Source organism: Rhinopithecus bieti, unplaced genomic scaffold (assembly GCF_001698545.2).
Source record: "Rhinopithecus bieti isolate Rb0 unplaced genomic scaffold, ASM169854v2 scaffold_7884, whole genome shotgun sequence".
In the NCBI taxonomy this organism is placed as follows: domain Eukaryota; kingdom Metazoa; phylum Chordata; class Mammalia; order Primates; family Cercopithecidae; genus Rhinopithecus; species Rhinopithecus bieti.
The window spans coordinates 4,465,338-4,484,842 of NW_016806331.1; the positions used below are offsets into that span (position 1 = coordinate 4,465,338).

At 36.6% G+C, this 19,505-nt stretch overlaps 1 protein-coding gene across 4 annotated transcripts in view; it reads left to right on the forward strand.

Annotated features, from left to right (window-relative positions):
- FAR2 (fatty acyl-CoA reductase 2) overlaps nt 1–19,505 on the forward strand; it is a 196,819-nt gene that overhangs the window by 173,367 nt on the left and 3,947 nt on the right. For all 4 annotated transcript variants that reach the window (XM_017875601.1, XM_017875602.1, XM_017875603.1 and 1 more), the window contains 6 exons: nt 1,633–1,810; nt 3,139–3,183; nt 4,972–5,090; nt 5,826–5,893; nt 10,980–11,151; nt 15,930–16,059. In XM_017875601.1, coding sequence (XP_017731090.1) covers nt 1,633–1,810; nt 3,139–3,183; nt 4,972–5,090; nt 5,826–5,893; nt 10,980–11,151; nt 15,930–16,059 — 712 coding nt within the window. The remainder of the gene's footprint in view (nt 1–1,632; nt 1,811–3,138; nt 3,184–4,971; nt 5,091–5,825; nt 5,894–10,979; nt 11,152–15,929; nt 16,060–19,505) is intronic.

A 19,505-nucleotide genomic window follows, 5' to 3' on the forward strand; every position in this document is an offset into this window, starting at 1 on the left:
AAAAAAAAAAAAAAAAAAGACCTGGTTTTCTTAAACTGTATATTTTTGCAGGTGAGAGAAAATGGTCTCAGTCAGTCAATCCACTGTATGAAATGAGATAGTGGTAGGATTATTGTTAAGATGGAGAGGTGTCTGCATCATCCTATATTCTTTCCCAGCCCCCAGGTGACCATATAATTAAAATACCCTAGATATTTCTATGTAGTTGAAGTTGCTTTTAATTCTAGAACCCCTCAATCTTTCTCTATTCAATTTAAATGGAAAGATATTTGAGTATCCAGAACACACTCAGCACTAATAGAAGCAAAGCAAGAAAAATAGAAACATTATAGTCAATGCCCATGTTCTCACTCAGGATCAAATGAGGCATTAAAATTGAAAGTTGTGATTCTGAATAAGTCTTCACATCATGTACATCTTAGTTGCTGAAAAATTTGTCATGTCAGCAGAGTGATAAGTGAAGATTTTCTACAATCAAAATATTATAGTTCTGTAGAAATAAATGTACCACATTGATTAGAAAAATCACACTAGCATATTTCGGCAGCTTAATTTTTAAAAAGCTATGTTATATCAATAATTTAACCACATAGATCTGTTAACTAGAAGAATGTTACATATATAATTGACAATACTTTTGTTGCTTTCTTAGAGAGGTGTAGATAGACTTTGGGGTTATCAAGTGGTTCTGACATATTTTTAAGAAAGATTAGGCTGATGCTATCTAACGTGGTTATTCATGATACATGTTATCTTGTAAATAGGAGTAAATAGTCAATAATGGTGATTTTGAAGCTATTTCAGAGCACTATAATCACCCCACTTGACAGACTTCAGAATTCACTGGAAATCTCTGGAGATAATTATCAAGTTATTAGCATAGACTTTAAACAGATCTTCAAAAATGCATTACATAGGTTTGCTAAAACAGATTGTAAGTCTACCAAAAGTAGTCAATTTGATTTGATGTGCATTCAGTGAAATTTTTAAAATTTAAAGCTAAAGGCTTCAGGATTACTACATCGGATTTTTATCGGACAACACTGAGTAGGGCTGCCACTGAAGCACCTTGGATGAGAGCCTCTAACTCCCTGAACACAGCATTCAGCACACTACTGTGAGAATGACTGGGACTCAAATATGTGTTCAATGAATGTACTTAAGAGCTTGCTGGAGAGGAAGTAAAAATAACCTCTAATATAGTACTAGTAAACCTCTATTTTAGTACTACTACAATAAAGTAGTAATCAATACTGATAAAGTAGCAGTAGAGCTAAAGTAGTACTAATAAAGTAGTACTAATAGCCCTATACTGTTATTCGTAATAAAGTAGTATTGCTATTGATTCTATCAGTCTATCTACCTACCTGCCTGCCTGCCTACCTACCTACCTACCTACCTATCTGTTTGGATGGCAGGGCATAGGATAAGATTGGGCTTAGCAGTGGAGAGCAAAGGGCTCATGCATGCTTTGAACAGGTACACACTCAACCTTGGTATCATGTGACTGTTCTGAATTCCAGAACCGAGGCCAAAATGTGGAAGTTTTGTTTGATTGTGTCTCACATTTTCCTTTTGGTTTATTGTCTAACATACGTTACTAGAATTCTCTTTATTCTGACTACCTTTTAGGTGGTTAGACGATGCTATTATTGAAGAGATTGCACCCAAGCTGATCAGAGATTGGCCCAATATTTACACCTACACCAAGGCCTTGGGAGAAATGGTGGTGCAGCAAGAGAGCAGGAACCTGAACATTGCCATCATAAGGCCCTCCATTGTGGGAGCAACTTGGCAGGAGCCTTTCCCAGTAAGCCCACTCACCTGGATTCTGTGTTTTGCTTCCAAACTAAGGTTCTTCTAGCCCAATTACTTTCTGATGTCTTTCTTCTTCTCCTTCTCAGGATTTATAGCTAAGTGCAGCCAATCGAATATGAACTAGGGCAAAATTCCACTTTGGTTTCCAGCATGTGTCTCCTCTGGCAGTTACCTTGACTGTCCTAGAGTTGGATGGAGAGCTTAAATTAGCTTCTAATTACTCTAGTCTCAAAATTCCCATGGGTGATGGTTTCATATCTTGGCTTTCTTACTATAGTTTAAGCATACCAGAATGTCCTTGGTGGCCAAATTGGTAGTTTTGCAACTGCCAGGGTAAACAAGAGTTTTAAAGCTCACAGAAGGATCTCAGTTTAGGAGTACTAATTTTTTTAAACCTCAGTATACTGCCATGACCTTTTGAAAGTACTTTGAATTACATCATCTTCTTCAAAGCAAATCTGTGAAGCTTTGGGGTAGATAAATTCCAGCTCCACTACTTACTGGTAATGCAATGTTTTTGAGTTGTCCCTTCCATAAAACAGGACAGATACTACTTTGGAGAGTTGATTTAATGAGACAATGTATGAGGAGTGCTCAGTCTCAAGTAAAAGCCTGGTCCCTACTAAAAGGCTCAACAAATATTAATCCGTTCATCTTCTCCTCTCTTCTCTCTCCTCTCCCATTATACACACACATTTGACTTTTATACTGTAATGTAAAGAGACATAATAAGGTCAGCTGAATGGCTTAGGTCTTAAGAAACAAACTTAAAAACACATTTCCCTCTAGCTGCTCTTAAACATAATCTTCTCTGTAACATCTTTAAGCAAGTCAGTACACACACAGAAACACACACACACACACACATACATACATATGTATATATATCTGTCATGGACTCTATAGCTGGTAAAAAATGTCAAGAAATGGGCCATTAACACAAATCATGTTTTCAATGTTCTCCTAAGGAGGCTGAAATCAGGACTAAAGTGGAGAAGGATAGTTGGTGAATTGCTTAGCAGATCATGATATAAGGACAAGGTCCATAAGAGGTCATAAAACACCAGAAAACCATTCATGGCTCCTGCTATGAAAAACAATCCTGGCAAAATTCTAATTTTTGCACAGTCAAATAGAGTACAGAAAATGGCCAATGATTTGCCTTTATCTTTTGAGATCTAAATAATACTGAATTAGATAGTTCTATTGGCTGGGATCTCAGTGCTCTTGTTTGAAATTTATTAAGATTAGACTGCAGATGTTCCAAAGATAAAACAATTTTCTGAAATGTGTAACCAACAGAAATCTTCTTTATTTTAGGGTTGGGTTGATAATGTAAATGGACCTAATGGACTCATTATTGCGGTATGTATAACGATGAAGAAATAACTCCCTGAAATGTAGTAGAGGAATAGTAACAAAATTCTTAGTGCTGACTTAGCTTCATTGATCCAAAAACATAAATGTTACTTTACTAACAATTGAGGCACATTATTTTAATTGTTCTGATTGTAATATAGAGGCAGGATGAAATTATTTTATTCTTTGAGAATTTTTTATCAGAAAACAGAGGTAATGTGCTATCAGTTACTATTTAGGAGTTTTATTTTAAAGTCTTTGAGCATCAGGACTTTTCTTTAGTTACCACAAGATGGGGTATTTCCTCCTTTTGCAGTTTATAATCACATGAATTAGTGCAGTGAATTGAAGATGCAGTAAAAATATCTTCAAAGATTATTAAATTCTTGATTATAAAACACATGTAAGAGTTTATGTGTGTGTATAGAAAAGAAATATACATCAATAATTCTTAATGAATGCAAGAAAGAGAACTACCAATTGCAGCAAATTTTTCAAATACAAAAATCCATGAATACAGGCAACACCTTTTCAATAATCTCTTACCAGGAGAAACATGGCTCCTCTAGGTAAGCAGCCCTCAGTGCGCATCTCCCCGAAGTCCAGATTGATCCAGCCAAGCTGTGGGACTTCACAGCTCACACTGAAGCATTTAGGGTCTAAACTCCACTTCACTGTTCTGTACAATGAGTAGGAAATCAGTGATCTAAATGCGTTTAAATCTTATTAGGGATTTAGACTGCGCTTCAGACTCTGTCTCTGTTCCTCCCAGAACTAGGTTCAACATGAATTGCAATATGAATATGAGACAGTGAATTATAACAGTGACAAGGATCTTCCTTCCGATGTCTGATTTTTCAAGCAGCCCTTTTCTTTCTGTTTCCCACCTGCCTTCAACTCTTTCTTCTACAAAAGTTCAGTTGGGGTGAACGTTTAGTGACTTAGAACATCATTATTTTAAAATGATCCCAAAGCGGGTTTGATTATATGCAAAGCTGCATATTTATTTACATTTTCTAAAATGTTCTAAATTGGTTTCTTATGTTCGAAAGAAGGGGAGCTAGTTATAAGACAACAGAACTGAGTAGCATAAGAAAGTGCTAATCATTGCAAATCAATGTTGGAAACATGCAAAGCACAAAGAATCAATTTCATAAACTCAGCAAATTATTGACATGAATAATTCCTAATTCTTGCATCTATGTAACATCAGTGATCTGTGAGGTGAACTAAGATGCTGAATAAAAAGTAAACAATAAGGCAATTTTTCCAAGCCAAAAAAATGTTTTGTTTTATTAATGGTGAAATGTCACCAATTAATGTTTTTCAAATAAATGTTTCTTAAACTTTTAGTGCCTACTATTGCTTGTAAGTTAATAAACCCTAGCAGAAAACAAAATCATCAAGGAAATGGTAAACAAATATTAATGGGAAAGTTAATGGGAAATTTGTATAACCTTAATTCTTAACATGTCTTATGAATTTTTATGATGTAAAAGTTTATTCTTGGTGTTTGTTAATTGAGTTTATTAACCTCTCACAAATTCGAGGAATTTTATTCCCTAAAGGAACGTGAGGAACACTAGTAGTTCATGGAAATGCTGGAGATGCACTTGGCTGGGAAGGTAGGATAGACTGAGGAAGTCAGACTTAGCATAAGAACCTGGTAAGCAGTGGATCAACGTTAGCTGTTTTCACTTACTGCACTAGTATAATCAGTTTGATGATACATACTTTAGCCCCAGCTATTATTTAAGACCTGGATTAACATTTTATGTTCTTTTTCCTATGCAGGCTGGGAAAGGGTTTCTTCGGGCCTTAAAAGCTACTCCAAAGGCAGTGGCAGACTTAATTCCAGTTGATACAGTCGTCAATCTCATGCTAGCTGTAGGATGGTATACTGCAGTTCACAGGTGTGGATGCTCAAGTGGGCTTTCAAAGGTTTCAAGAGGGGCAGAGTGAATATATTAGGCCCATTTTCCAAATATAGACATTTCATTATACAAGACCCCAAATGTGTGAAAGTGTGTATTTCAATATTTTATGGAGTTCCTAATATGCCATCATATATGCATTGAGTTGTTTTATAAATACAGTTTAGTACTTGGCTACTCATAAAGTAATAAAACCTTTAAATCACTTAATGGTAAAATTCCTGATAACCAAAAGGCTTTTCTTTCTATTCAGTAGTCTAAAATTCAGCTTTCTCTTTTAGGGCAAAAGAGATAGAAGTTGATGAAATGAGAGAATATATTTTTTAATTGAACTCTGGTAAATGCCAAAAGTTCAGTCACGGTGTGTGGGGAAGCTTCCTGGTACAAAGGAAAAAAAATAGGTTATTCATATATTTGGGTCTGTTAGTGAATGGTAAACAGAATTAAATTTTTCTTATGTGAATTCACACGTATGTGCTCCATACTATGTCACTCCCATTTAACATCTCTTTCACCCACACACTCACGCTTTTCCTAGTCTTCTTCCATTTTACTTGTTAAACCAGAGACAGAATGAACGATGGAAGCCTTTCATAGGTTGCCTTAATCATATGAATTACTGAAATCAGTCTGTCTAAATATTATTTTTCCTTATTTTTCTTTCATTAGCTTTCCATTTTGTTGTACTTATCTAATTTTTATTTCATTTTCCAGACCTAAGTCAACATTAGTCTACCACAGTACATCTGGTAACCTCAATCCCTGCAATTGGCACAAAATGGGTAAGTGCTTTAGCCATGTAAGTCTATAATTACTAGCATCTGGCACAGAGAAAAAATTGACAAAGTGTGTCATGGAGCTTAGAGCCTATATGGGGAGAAAGACAAAAAGTAAGTAAAGACACAAAATAATGAGATATTGTAAATGTGTGGTAGTTAACTAGAATGTACAAAGAAAGGAGTCAGTGGCAACATGTACATGATTGTAAGCAGTAAGGGGTCCACTGGCTATAAAGATTTTAAAAACGATGAAACAAAGCAAAAGTTGGCAGTTACAAAGAAGGTCAATGATAAAATACTGAAATACTCCTCCCTGCTGGAGCAGTGGCTCCTACACACACCCCTTCCCTTCTTGATATGTCACTGAGAATGCGACGTGATCAATGACCAATGAGATTTAGAAAAGTCAGGTGATGTTATTCCTTTGTTATTGAGCCATCATACTGATCATTAATTTATGCAGCTTGCCTCTCAGGTGTGCAATAACCACTCCACTAGCGATTTGTAAAAGTGAATAGGAATCACTATGGGAGAAATAAAAACAACACCCAGATTCCTTGAACCCTTGGGACCACGGTCTTGGGTGGTGCTGAGGAAACTATATTTTTAATAAGCATCTAGATGATTCTTCATGCTTGGTGAAATGGAGAAACCCTGTGCTATACAAATGATTGATTTGTCTGAATGTAAAGGACTGGATCTGTTCAATGTATAAAACCATGGAAATAGAGTTGAGTACAACTTAAACATCTAATGATGGTAGAAAGTTCAAGTAGGGAGTTTGGCTATTCTGTAGGATTTCTTAGTCTGGCATGCGGGTATTTTTCTCTACTCCTCTTAAACCTATAGCAAACATTGTTGGCTGATACAACATTGTTTTTCCCGGTGCCAAGGCTCTGTTCTAGATTCCCATCTAATACAGAAGTTCTGAAAGCTATTACTAATTAATTTGATGTTGCATTCAAATTAAATTCGTTTGTGTTTTCTATCAGGGTTCTTAGGAGGGATCAAAATGCTTCCTACTAGGAGCAGTAGCCATGCCACAGGAGGTTGAACATACATAGCCTCAGGTGACATTACAAGGAGTGATAGACAGCTCGGTCGGTGAACACGGGATATCAGAATCTCTTATGCTATCAACCTGTGCGTAACTTTTGGTTATGCACAGAACCAAATGTTTTAATAATGCCACATATGTTTTAATAAATGTCTATGAACCGGTGATTCTTGAGACTCTTCAAATTTTAAACTATTCTGCCATTTTTAGGATAAACCCAAGTGAGTCACAGCATGTTATCTTTTATATATTCTGTTTAATTCCGTTTGCTCCGTTTGCTGATAATATATTTCCCTTATTGTTTTCTATTCTCTGAAAGTGTGTAAATATTGGAGCAATCTATTCCTTGGAAACTTGGTAAAATTACCTATAAATTATCTGGATTTGTAATTTTGTTGTGAGAGGATTTTTTATTGCCTCAATAGTTAAAGAATTTTGCAGGCTTTCAGTTTCTACTGGAATCAGTTTTAGTAAATTATATTTGTCTTTTTTTCTAAGAATTTGTCTGTTTTAAAACATATTCACATAAAATTTTTCATATTATATCTTTTTTTGTCCTAAACTGTATCTGTAATTATGTTTCTCTTTTAATTCATAATATTTATGTGTCTTCTCCAAAGGGTTTATTATTTTTTTTCAAAGAACCAACTTCTTCTGGCTTTATTGATTCTTTATTATGTTGCTTCGTTTTCTACTGCATTGATATATATTGATATATTGCTTTATCTCTATTTTCCCCTTCCTCCTGTTTTCTTTGATTATTTCTTTCTTCTTTTTTTTTTTTTTGAGACGGAGTCTCGCTCTGTCGCCCCGCCTGGAGTGCGGTGGCGCCATCTCGGCTCACTGCAAGCTCCACCTCCCGGGTTCACGCCATTCTCCTGCCTCAGCCTCCCGAGTAGCTGGGACTACAGGCGCCCGCCACCACACCCAGCTAATTTTTTTTGTATTTTTCGTAGAGATGGGATTTCACCGTGTTAACCAGGATGGTCTTGATCTGACTTCGTGATCTGCCCGCCTCGGCCTCCCAAAGTGCTGGGATTACAGGCGTGAGCCACCGCGCCCGGCCTCTTTCTTCTCGTTAATTTAGAAATACAGCTCACGAATATTCAGCTTTTCTAATACATGCATTTATGGCTTTATATTTCGCTCAAATGCCACTTTGGCTGTATCCCACAAACGTAGTTGTATGATGTTGATGTTATCATTACTCTCTAAGCATTAAGCATTTTTCATTTAAATTCTTCTTTGACCTATGAGGATGCAGAAGTGCAGTTTTCAATTACCAAATTAAACTTTCTACATGTGCATGAGTTTCTACTTGTACTTCAGATCAGAAAGACAGTAGCTTAATGGTTAAAAGTCTTGGGCTTTAAGATCTAACAGACTTGGATTCAAATCATAGCTCATTCATTCACTCCAGTATTCATTAAATAGGCACTATTCTTGGGCTAAGGATATATCACTAAACAGAAATCCATGCCCACATAGATGTTATATGCTGGTATGGTTCCTACCATTTAGTAGACTCCACTACTTACTAGTTGTGTGAACTTGAAAAAGTCACTCAGTTTCTCCTCGTAGATCTTTTTTTTTTTTCTTTTTTTTTTTTTAACTCTGTCAATGAGAATAATAATCATTCTATTCCAGGGAGCTCTTGGGAGGATTTAATGAGATAAAGTGCTTAGCACAGTGATTAGAATGGTGAACATTTCAGTAAATGCTTGCTATTACCATTTGGACAGCTTTCTCAGAAAGCCATTCCTAACCCAGCCTCAGCCCTCCCCTTCCTGGCACACAGACAGAACTAGACGCTTCTTTTGTCTTCCTCCAGAGCATATGGTACTGATCTCTAGCATAATACTCAGGCAAAATATTGTAATCATAAATTGTCTACATCTCCCACTAGATTGCCAATTCCTTAAAGACAGGGAATATATCATATGTATTACTAATTTTTTTTTTTTACCTCAGCACCTACCACAATGCCTGGCAAGTGTTAAATGCCAAATAAATGTGTTTGTAATGACTAAAGAAAGGATTGGTATAGATTTAGGAAATGGAAAGTAATTGTATGTTGCTGAGATATTTATTCATCCATTTAGTCAAAAAATATTTATTGGGCACCGATTACCTGCCAACCACTTTCAAGGTACTATATAGGTTGAAACAAAATAGACAAAATTTTGTTATGGTACTTAAATCTTAGAAAAGAGAAATATACATCAGATATGGTTGAGAGATTGCAGAAAAATAAAACAGACTAAAGAAGTAAATAGTGATGTGTGAAGGCTGCTGTTTTATATGTGATGGCCAAGGAAAGTCTGTCTGATAAGATGTCATCTTAGCAGAGACCTGAAAGAAGTGAGGGGGCAAATCGGAGGGACATGTGGAGGAAATACCCAAGTTGAAGAAACAATAAGTGTTCCAGCTCTTTAATCATATTCAAGGACAGCAAGGAGGCCAGTATGGCTGCAGCAGAAGCACTGAGAGGGAGAATAGTAGGAGATCAAGTCAGAATGGTGGGCAGAGAGAGTGAAGATGCAGGGAGTGCAAGGCCTTCCAGACCATGGCTGTGACTCTAAATGAGATGAGATCCCACTGAAGGACTCTGAATGGAGAACTATCTGTAATATACTCTGAGTTACATTTTATAAGAATCACTGTGGCTGCGCCACGGAGGTCAGACTGTAGGAGTACAAGGGTAGTGGCAGAGACCACTTAGGACAGTACTGCAACACTCCAGGCTACAGTAGTGGTTTGGATCAGAGACACAGCAGGTGGAAATTATGATTCTGGGTATTTTTCAAACAGAAAGCTGATAGATTTTGTTAAATTGTGTGTGAGTTGTTAAAGAGAAGAATCAAGGTTATGAACCCAAAGTTTTTGGCTGAACTACTAAAAAAAATTGAATTACCATTTGGTTAGAGGTAGATTAGTGAAGAAGCAAGTTTGTGTATGTATTGGGAAGGGGGTGGTTGGTAGTCGGAGTATCAGGAGGCCAATTTTAGAGCTGTTAGATGTGAATGTCTACTACACATCCAGATGGAAACGTTGACCAGGTATATGGATATATACATCAGAATGTCAGTGTTGAGATCAGAATCTCTTATGCTATCAACCTGTGCGTAACTTTCGGTTATGCACAGAACCAAATGTTTTAATAATGCCACATATGTTTTAATAAATGACTATGAACCAATCGATTCTTGAGACTCTTCTTTGTATAGGATTTATATTTTCAGATAGATTTCAGCTGGTATTTTTTTAAGGAGGGCAATAGTCATATTACCATAATAACTGATGTCATCATAATTGAATAATGAGCTTAGGCATATGCTTTGAAAAAAAACCCTACATACATTAAATAAAATTGAATTCAAATGAATATCTTTTGGAAAGAACTACTGAATTCACAAATGTACATAAAAAGTTCTTAAGCTTAATCTAAGTAATCATATAAAAAGAAAAATACTATTATGAATAAAACCCTGGATACCAGAGTGGACAATTGAGTCTAACATATTCCCAGGGAAGTATTTGAAGTAAACTAACACAAAGAAATCTTGCCCTGAGAATCTTGAGAATCTTTTACTTAAACCTTTACTAAAGGGTGAAATAAAATGTTGAGAAACTTTCTAAATGGTTCTGAAAGTAATAGTCCAGCCAGGAAAATAAGGTCTCTAGCCTCTGTCTTGGGGCTTTCAGAATAGACTAGGTAACCTTAGAATTAAATGCAGATTCACGTTTTTCTGAACAGTATCTCCTTGTATTGACAAGTGTTTCCCCAATAATTTGTTTTACAGTAAATGTTTCTGATAAAGAATCCAATTATTAACCTATTCACACTGTTTCAGTTTGCAGATAACCACTTGCCCAGCACAAAAATCTTTATATTGTTCTCAGAAATTGATTCTTGACTCTACACAACAAACCCTTCGTCTTTATTGTTTTGACCCCATTACAAATGCTTTCCACTATGATGGACTTATATTCTCCTCTTCTCCTCTAGCACTTACTTTCTTTTTTCCCCAGGAGTCCAAGTCTTGGCAACCTTTGAAAAAATCCCATTTGAGAGAGCTTTCAGGAGACCATATGCTAATTTTACCAGCAACAACTTCACATCCCAGTACTGGAATGCGGTCAGCCACCGGGCCCCTGCCATCATCTATGACTGCTATCTGCGGCTCACTGGAAGGAAGCCCAGGTGAGAAGCTGAATCAATGGCTTTGAAAGTGTCACTGCCCCAAAATCTTCAGTGCTTCCTTCAGCAGAGGATTAAAGGAGACAACTGAATCTTACCCATATATACAGATTGAACACACCTAATTGAACATCTGAAATCTGAAATTCTCCAAAATCCAAAACGTTTTGATGCCACAAGTGGAAAATTCCACACACCATACCTCATGTGATGGGTCACAGTCAAAAAAACGTTCAAAACTGTTTCATGCATAAATTATTTAAAATATTACATAAGATTACCTTCAGGCTATGTGTATATGGCTAAGTATGCGTGAAACAGAAATGAATTTTGTGTTTAGAAATGGGTCCCATCCCCAAGATATCTCATTACTTATATGCAAATATCCCAAAATCTGAAAACAACCAAAACCCAAAACACTTCTGGCCCAAGCATTTCAGATAAAGGATACTCGACCTGTATAAGTTTTCAACAAACAAAGCAGTCATAGAGAGAAGTCACAAAAGACATTAAAAATGTTCCAGCACAATAAAGGAAGGTAAATGTTAAAGAGCTTGATGAATTCAGCAAGTAATCATTCATGCAAAAAGAAAAGCAACTGAGACTCTGTCACTAGGGTTTTCTGAATAGGTAGATAATCTTAAATCTACAATAATGATGACAGCCTCACTTAGAGTTTACTGTGGCACTCGTGGGACTAAGGCTGATGTATGAGGATCCCATTTTCATTGTCACAGTTACCCAAGAAGATATCCTCATCATCCCAATTTTACAAAAGGGGAAACAGAAGCTAAGGAAAGAATCTGAATTAGTCTCAAAGGAAGTGACAGGAAGGATGTGGAGAAAGCTGAGTCTCAAAGTCAGTATTCGGAACCAGATTTACTGCCACCTGGAGATGAGTGAAGAAATTAGAGGGAACACAGTGTGCTGATGCTAAGGCAGCTGTCACCACCTAGCTGTGTGACATAGGACATAGCCTTTATCTGTCTCGCTCAGATACTATTGTGTCAGAGTCATCATTATTATAATTGCCTAAGGCAATTCTTGTGATCAAGAATCAGAAGCATGAACAGTACTGCCTTCTGTGCTAGCCCCTTTGTAAGGGAGGAAGTCTTCTTCCGTGTGTTTGTCTTCTTTATTAGCAGTGCAAATTGCTAAAACTTAGCCAATGTAGAGTGAATGTAAATTGTTAGAGACCTCATTTCGAGCTCAGAACTCAGTTCCTGAGCAACGTGAAAAGGAAACATTGTGATTATGGGGAAAATATTTGTATGAGGCTCATTCAATAAAGCTAGGAAAAGAAGAAAACCCAAATATTGTAAGCAGAAATGCTAAAGGTTTTAAAATATGTCAGGATTGGAAGAGGGCCTGCATAAAGAACAAAGTTCAGTTAGGAAAAAAGAGAAACACAGAAGAGACACAATAAAAATCTGTATGTATCTTGTGAGAAGTCAAACAGTAATATTTGTGGGAAATGGGTTGGTTTGTTGTGTGGTATGTATTTTAGCAATAATCTTTATGGCAGAAAAAGTTGAAATCCTTCTAGACCCTTTCCGTCTCCAGGTGTGCTTGTGTATACTCTTCTACGCTTTTACATCCATATATAGACATATATGGTTTGCTTTGCAGTAGGGGGGTATGTGTGTATATAAATCAATTGTATGTATTTTACAACTTTTTCCACTAATTTTCCATGAAAATCTAAGTCATCCTGCCCAGTGTTGCCTTTTTTTTTCTACTGCAAACAACAAGGCAATGAATATCAGTGTGCATGCCTCTTTCTAGAATGTGCCTGTGTCAGGAGAGGATGCTGAGGAGGGATTGCTGGATTAAAGGGTATGTGGATTTTGTGACTAGTGCCAGGTGACCCTCCCTAAAGGAAGAATGTCAATTGGCACTACCACAACAGTGTATGAGGGCTACAAAACTGGCATTTTTTTTTTTTTTTTTTTTTTTTTTTTTTTTTTTTTTTTTTTTTTTTGAGATTGGAGTCTTGGGCTGCTGTCACCCAGGCTGGAGTGGGCAGTGCGCAAATCCTCGGCTCACCTGCAACTTCTGCCTCCCGGTTCAAGCGATTCTGCCTGCCTCAAGCCTCCCGAGTAGCTGGGATTACAGGTGCCCGCCACCGGGCCTGGCTAATTTTTGTACTTTTAGCAGAGATGGGGTTTCACCATCTTGGCCAGGCTGGTCTCGAACTCCTGACCTCAAACAATCCACCCACCTCGGCCTCGCAAAGTGCTGGGATTACAGGCATGAGCCACCGTGCCTGGGCGAGGGGTACAAAACAGTATTTCTTACCCTCATTAATTCTTTGTAAAAATCAACTTCTGAATTGTCAAACTCATAAGCAATGACATCTTTTTGTTTTTTTGATTTGCATTCCCGATTGCTGGAGGGACTGGACTTTCATTTGTTTATTGGACATTTAAGTTTTCCCCTCTGTGGGTTGCCTGCTTCTGCTCCCTATTTTCCTATTAGGTTGTCCTTATTAATGTATGAGAACATGTGTGTCTCAATACATATTTCATATAGTTTTTCCAGGTCTGTTTCTTTTTAGCTTTGACTATAAAGCTTTTTGTAATATGAGTGAAGATACATATAATGCAGAGCTTAGGAACATGGAGTTTGGAGTCAGACTTATAGGATTTAAATCCTGGCTTCACCAATTTAGCCATAAGAGTCCTAAATTACTTCATCTCTCTAAATCCTAACTTCCTCTTCTATAAAATGGGCATAGTTATCATAATCTATTTTATAGAGTTTAATATGAGTGCTTAGAATATAATAATCCCTAAAAGATATTTTAAATTTTTATGTGGTAAAATGAATCATTGTTTTTCTTCATAGCTTTTGCATTTTGTGTATTAAGGAGACCTTCTTGGCTGGGTGTGGTGGCTCACACCTGTAACCCCAGCAATTTGGGAGGTTGAGGAAGGAGGATCACTTAAGCCCAGGACTTCAAGACCAGACTAGGCAACATAGCGAGACCCCATCACTACAAGAATAAAATTTAAAAACGTTGTCCAGGCATGGTGGCGCGTGCCTATAGTCCCAGCTACTCAGGAGTCTGAGGCAGAAGATTGCTTGAACCCAGGAGGTCAAGGCTAAAGTGAGTCATGACTGAGCCACTGCACTCCAGTCTGGGCAATAAAGCGAGACCCTGTCCCAGACAAACAATAAAGACCTTCTGTATCTGAGAGTAATACAAGTATTTTTTCTAAAACATATCATTAGGTTGATATGGTTCTGTACATCCAATGATATCATGTCCAACCATTATTTTTAAAAATTAAAATAAATGTATTGAAATCACATCAGTTGCACCAGAGTTGAAGAATTGGCTAAAGATTTAGATAGTAATAGTAAAGTGGAACCCTATTATGGTGCTTATATCAGGCACAATGATGTCTATCGCATGCCTAAGAAATCTCCTATGATACAGTAAGAAAAATACCTCATGAGTCATTAGGTACATGGGCATTAACTTTGACCAGAATTAAAACCAAATCCCCACAATAGCATCATAATTACTGAGCCAACTATAGTAATCACTACTAGCAAGACTGGGTTAACTAAAAATCAAGTGCTTTAGAGGTCAAAAGTGATTTGTAGCTAAAAGACCTAGGTTGGGCATTAGCTATGGGATCTTGAGCATAATCTCTCTGTAAAATGGAGATACATAATATAAATCCTGACTATCTCACAGCCATATTGTTAGGATCAAGTAAGATTGTATATGAAAGTTTTTTGAAAATTGTTATAAAGTTGGGAGGTGCACAAAGAAGATCTGGTCCAAGTCCTGACCACAAGATTGGACAGTGTGGTTCATCTTGTGTAATGGGACACAAGGTAGTGAGATTACACAGCTCAGGTTTTTTGAGGTCAGTTAAAACTGGGCTGGAATTTGACTTTGACACTTTATCTTAAGCTCATGTTACTCATTTGTAAAACTGCAGACTTACCTAACAAAGATGGTATCAAAATTAGCAGAGAATACTTTGTAAAAGTATCGGGACTGTGCCTAACACAGAATAAGTTATCAACAAGAAGTTTTTTTTTTTTTCTTTTTAAATCTCCACTATGATTGACAACTGCTTTTGATTCACCAAACACTGATATAGTCAAACATTTCTGCCCAAAAGTTATATACTAAGACCTCAGATCCTATCAATTTTTTAAAATACAAGAATGTACAATAAAGATGAGAAACAAAGCCAGGCGCCGTGGCTCATGCCTGTAATCCCAACACTTTGGGAGGCCAGGGCAGTTGGTTCCCTTGAGCTCAGGAGTTCAAGACCAACCTGGGCAACATGGCAAAACCCTATCTACAAAATATATAAAAAATTAGCTGGGCCCCACTGCGCTCCAGCCTGGGTGACAAAGTAAGACGCTGCCTCAAAAAGAAAGATGAGAAAGTTTTCTAATTGTCTACATCAGAATTCAAAAAACAAACAGTATGTCATTCAAGCTGAATAGTTGGCTCACTTTAAAAATAGGTTTGCTACTCTTGAGAAATAGGTGTTAGAAAAGGAGTGTGGTAGTATTAAATGCCTAACAGAACAAGCTCCTTTAGATTCAGCCCTTTTCTTTTTCTGTTGAATGAACAGCGAGTTAATGTGGAAGGAGAAAAAAGAATAAGAATTTTAATCAGGAATGGGAGAAAAGACAGGGATATTTTTTGTATTTTCTTAAAAATAATTTCTCATACATCCCTGTAGACTGACAGGGAAGCAGCTATCTGTGGTGCGCTGATATTTACTCCTATCTGATGGTTCTCTCAGGATGACAAAGCTCATGAATCAGATTTTAAGAACTGCTTCCATGTTGGAGTATTTCATCAACCGGAGTTGGGAATGGAGCACATACAATACAGAAATGCTGATGTCTGAGCTGAGTCCTGAAGACCAGAGAGTAAGTATAGCACTGACTTAAGCAACAGGAAAATGCTACTCACTTGGAATTGAGAATTATTTGACTTGGAAAGCTGATGAATGAATAAGACGTTTTGGTTATAGACACAGATTTTGTTTTGCTTTGTTTTTCTAAGAAAATTGGTCAATACTATCAACACCACCATAGGAAACAAATTTAATGTAAGTAAGAAACATAGGTTCTTGGACTTTGGTTAAATATTTAACTGTTGATCTGACGACATGTTTTATCTACTGCACTTCAATCATTTTGTCACTCGTTGGTAGTTATCATTTCAACAAACCCTTAATACCTCTGGGTGGCTGTGTTCTTCCCTTATCTGCCACGGCATATGACTTCAAAGAAAAATAGTGATTTGATTGCTCATAAGCTCTATCATCCACTATTCTTGTCCAATCAAAGTTGTTCTGCCTCTCCCAGCTACAGTTCCTTCCTTACCTTGTTAAAGCAAATCCCTAGACCTATGCACTCTGCCTCATCTCAGCCCTCCCTCCAGCAGTGCTGCATCATCAATCTTCCTCCCTATAGGATTTCTCTACAACAGTTCAGACTTTTATTTCTCAAGAAAGGCCTTCAGCTTAATTCATTAGCATTAGCACCACTTATTTAATTTCTTGGCAGTCACAAAGGATAAGTCCTAAAATCTTTGCATATTCTGAAATTCACACACATAGAAATCTTTTGTACATTATACATGTTCCTAGCCTTTTTCTCAGTCATATATCCCCTGAACGTCTCTGTATGCAACTGGTAAAGTTTTTAACTCAATTTTAAGGCTTTCACTCCATATTGATTGAGATTTCCCACTAGGAAACAATTTTCTAAAATGTATCTTTTATTTTGTACCTGACAGCATGTAGAAGAAACCAAGTCACACTGGGGAATAAAGATCAGATGGCTAACTGACCTTGCTTGCCAGCTAAGGGTTTCACTTCTACCTATCAAACTTATTGAGCATGATTCAAATCCAAGCCCTAGAATTATTTCCTAAGCATTATCCATGTCAAATATAATAAATATAATAGGCCAAAAACGGCAAGATTTAGAGGGATATTTTATCTGAAATCATTGCTACCTCTCAAAGTGATGTGAAATCGTTATTCAGAAATGTTTACATACCACACATAGACAAAATTCTTCTAGCACTAGTGTTTGAAATGAATGATGATTAAGCCAGTTTATAAATCAAAAACAAATAAATTCAAGCTATTGTAAGTTCTTTTAAAATTTAGCTTTAAACTCTGTGTAGGCTTATCCTTATGTATTTTCTCCATGGAGTTTTCCTGCCTAAATGAGCTTAGGTTCATTTCTGACATTTTACTATTTTAACCTTTCAGAATTTTGTGAAAAAGAATCAAAGCTTCGGTGGATTTAACATATGCTCTCAAAAATATCTTAGCAAAAGTAATAGTACTAAACGTAATTGCCAAATTCTGGTGTGGCGCAAAATTCAGTTTGAATTGCCATACGGAATCAAGATTCCGAACAGGACCACTCTGAAATCAAACTTAGAAATGTTAAACAGTATAAAAATAAAAGCCTCTGCTTATATGAATGACTAAGCAATATTAATGATACTATAAAAATCATATCCAATCAAAGTGATAATGGAATTTCTTTCAAAAAGCAATTCATCTTTTGGACAAGTCTTTGAGGCACTCTGGAACTCACTCATCTCATCTGCTCTCTTTGTTAATACTCTAAATCTCACAAGGTTTGAGGTATCTTGCAAAAAATACACATAATGAAAGAACAAAATAGAAATAAAATAAAATGCAAAACCAAGGAAATATGAATCAGAATATGAAGTCACAGCTAAAATTTAAAAGAGGATGTCCAGACATAATCTACAAGATCCTATTAAGTTGCTGTAGTTAATTTAAGCAGTGAATTTGTTCTTGAGCTTTCTAGTAGCAAAGTGAAAAGGAAAATATAGTTTCATGGGACTCATTGTTCAAAAGGAAGAATGAAGAGAAATAAAAAAAAAGTTATCAAAGCAAATACATTTATGACTTTTTTTTTGAGACAGTGTCTTGCTCTGTTGCCCAGGTTGGAGTGCAGTGGCGAGATCTCGGCTCACTGCAACCTCCGCCGCCCTGGTTCAAGTGCATCTCCTGTCTCAACCTCCCGAGTAGCTGGGACTACAAGCGCCCGCCACCACGCCCAGCTGATTTTTGTATTTTTAGTACAGATGGGGTTTCAAGATATTGGTCAGGCCGGTCTTGAACTCCTGACCTCAGGTGATCTGCCCGCCTCGACCTCCCAGAGTGCTGGGATTACAGGCATAAGCCACCACGCCCAGCCCATTTATGACTTTTAAAAAGTTATTTCTTGTCATTTTTCTCCATGCAAGTTGACAGGATAAACCAAAAGCAATATGGACAATGAATCAGCAAAGGGCTCATTATTAAATGTTTACTGAATGCTCAGAATGTTAAATAGGGTTAATAATATTTAGTTACTTCCCTCCGAGTTCTAAGATGGTTTTCTGTGATTAATATATAACATTTAATTTGCATATAAAGGAGAAAGAATCAAGGAGCCCTAGAGAACTACTAAATCTTTAAGATGTCACATTCAATTACATTCTTTAGAAGTGTAATATTTCCTAAAGAGAAACAGAGCTAAATATAGACTCTGGAGGAAAGATGCAATTTATGAATTAAGCTGAAGAGATTCTCAGAAAATGGTGAAGCCGTTTTAAAGTTAACTAACTTGATCTTTAGTGGTGACTGGCTTTTTGGTTTTGATAATGTATGCCTTTTATTTGGTACCATCTAAGCCTTGATCAAACTAAGAGTTTACTTTGGTCATATTCATGTAAACCTTATATACAGACTAAATAGAAACAATTGTTGTATAACAAAAAAGAAACACTTTTGGCTTTCAAAATTAATATTTAAATTAATTTGACCAAAATTCTAGAATTCATTAATGTATTCAGCAAGTATTTATTAAATGTCTACTTTGTGCCATTCAAAGGAACATCATTCTTGTTGTTCTAGGAACATCATTTATTTGGATTAAGACTTTTTAGTTATTAAAATCCTTCCTAGTGAGGCCTCACCAGAAGTTCAGTAAGTTAAGAGTAACGAGCAACTCTCCTTCACTGTACACGAGAGAAACTCTCCACTAAAGATAGGCTCTTTTTTTTTTTAATGTCCAGGGATTAATACAAAAAGTGATCTGAGAGTGCTGTATGTCCAAAGAGAGAGAAGAGTACCCAGCTGGAAGGACAAATGCACCTTAAACAAACCCTCCACTTTCTAAGATTTATAAATATTAGACTTTTTAAATGGCTAGCACAAGTCCATTTTCCAGGCCATTCTCTCCAAATACACCAAATAAAACCCTATTGAACCAAATCCACTCACTGATGCAATCTGTTATTTGATAACAGGGTCATACCAAACTGTCCAAGAATA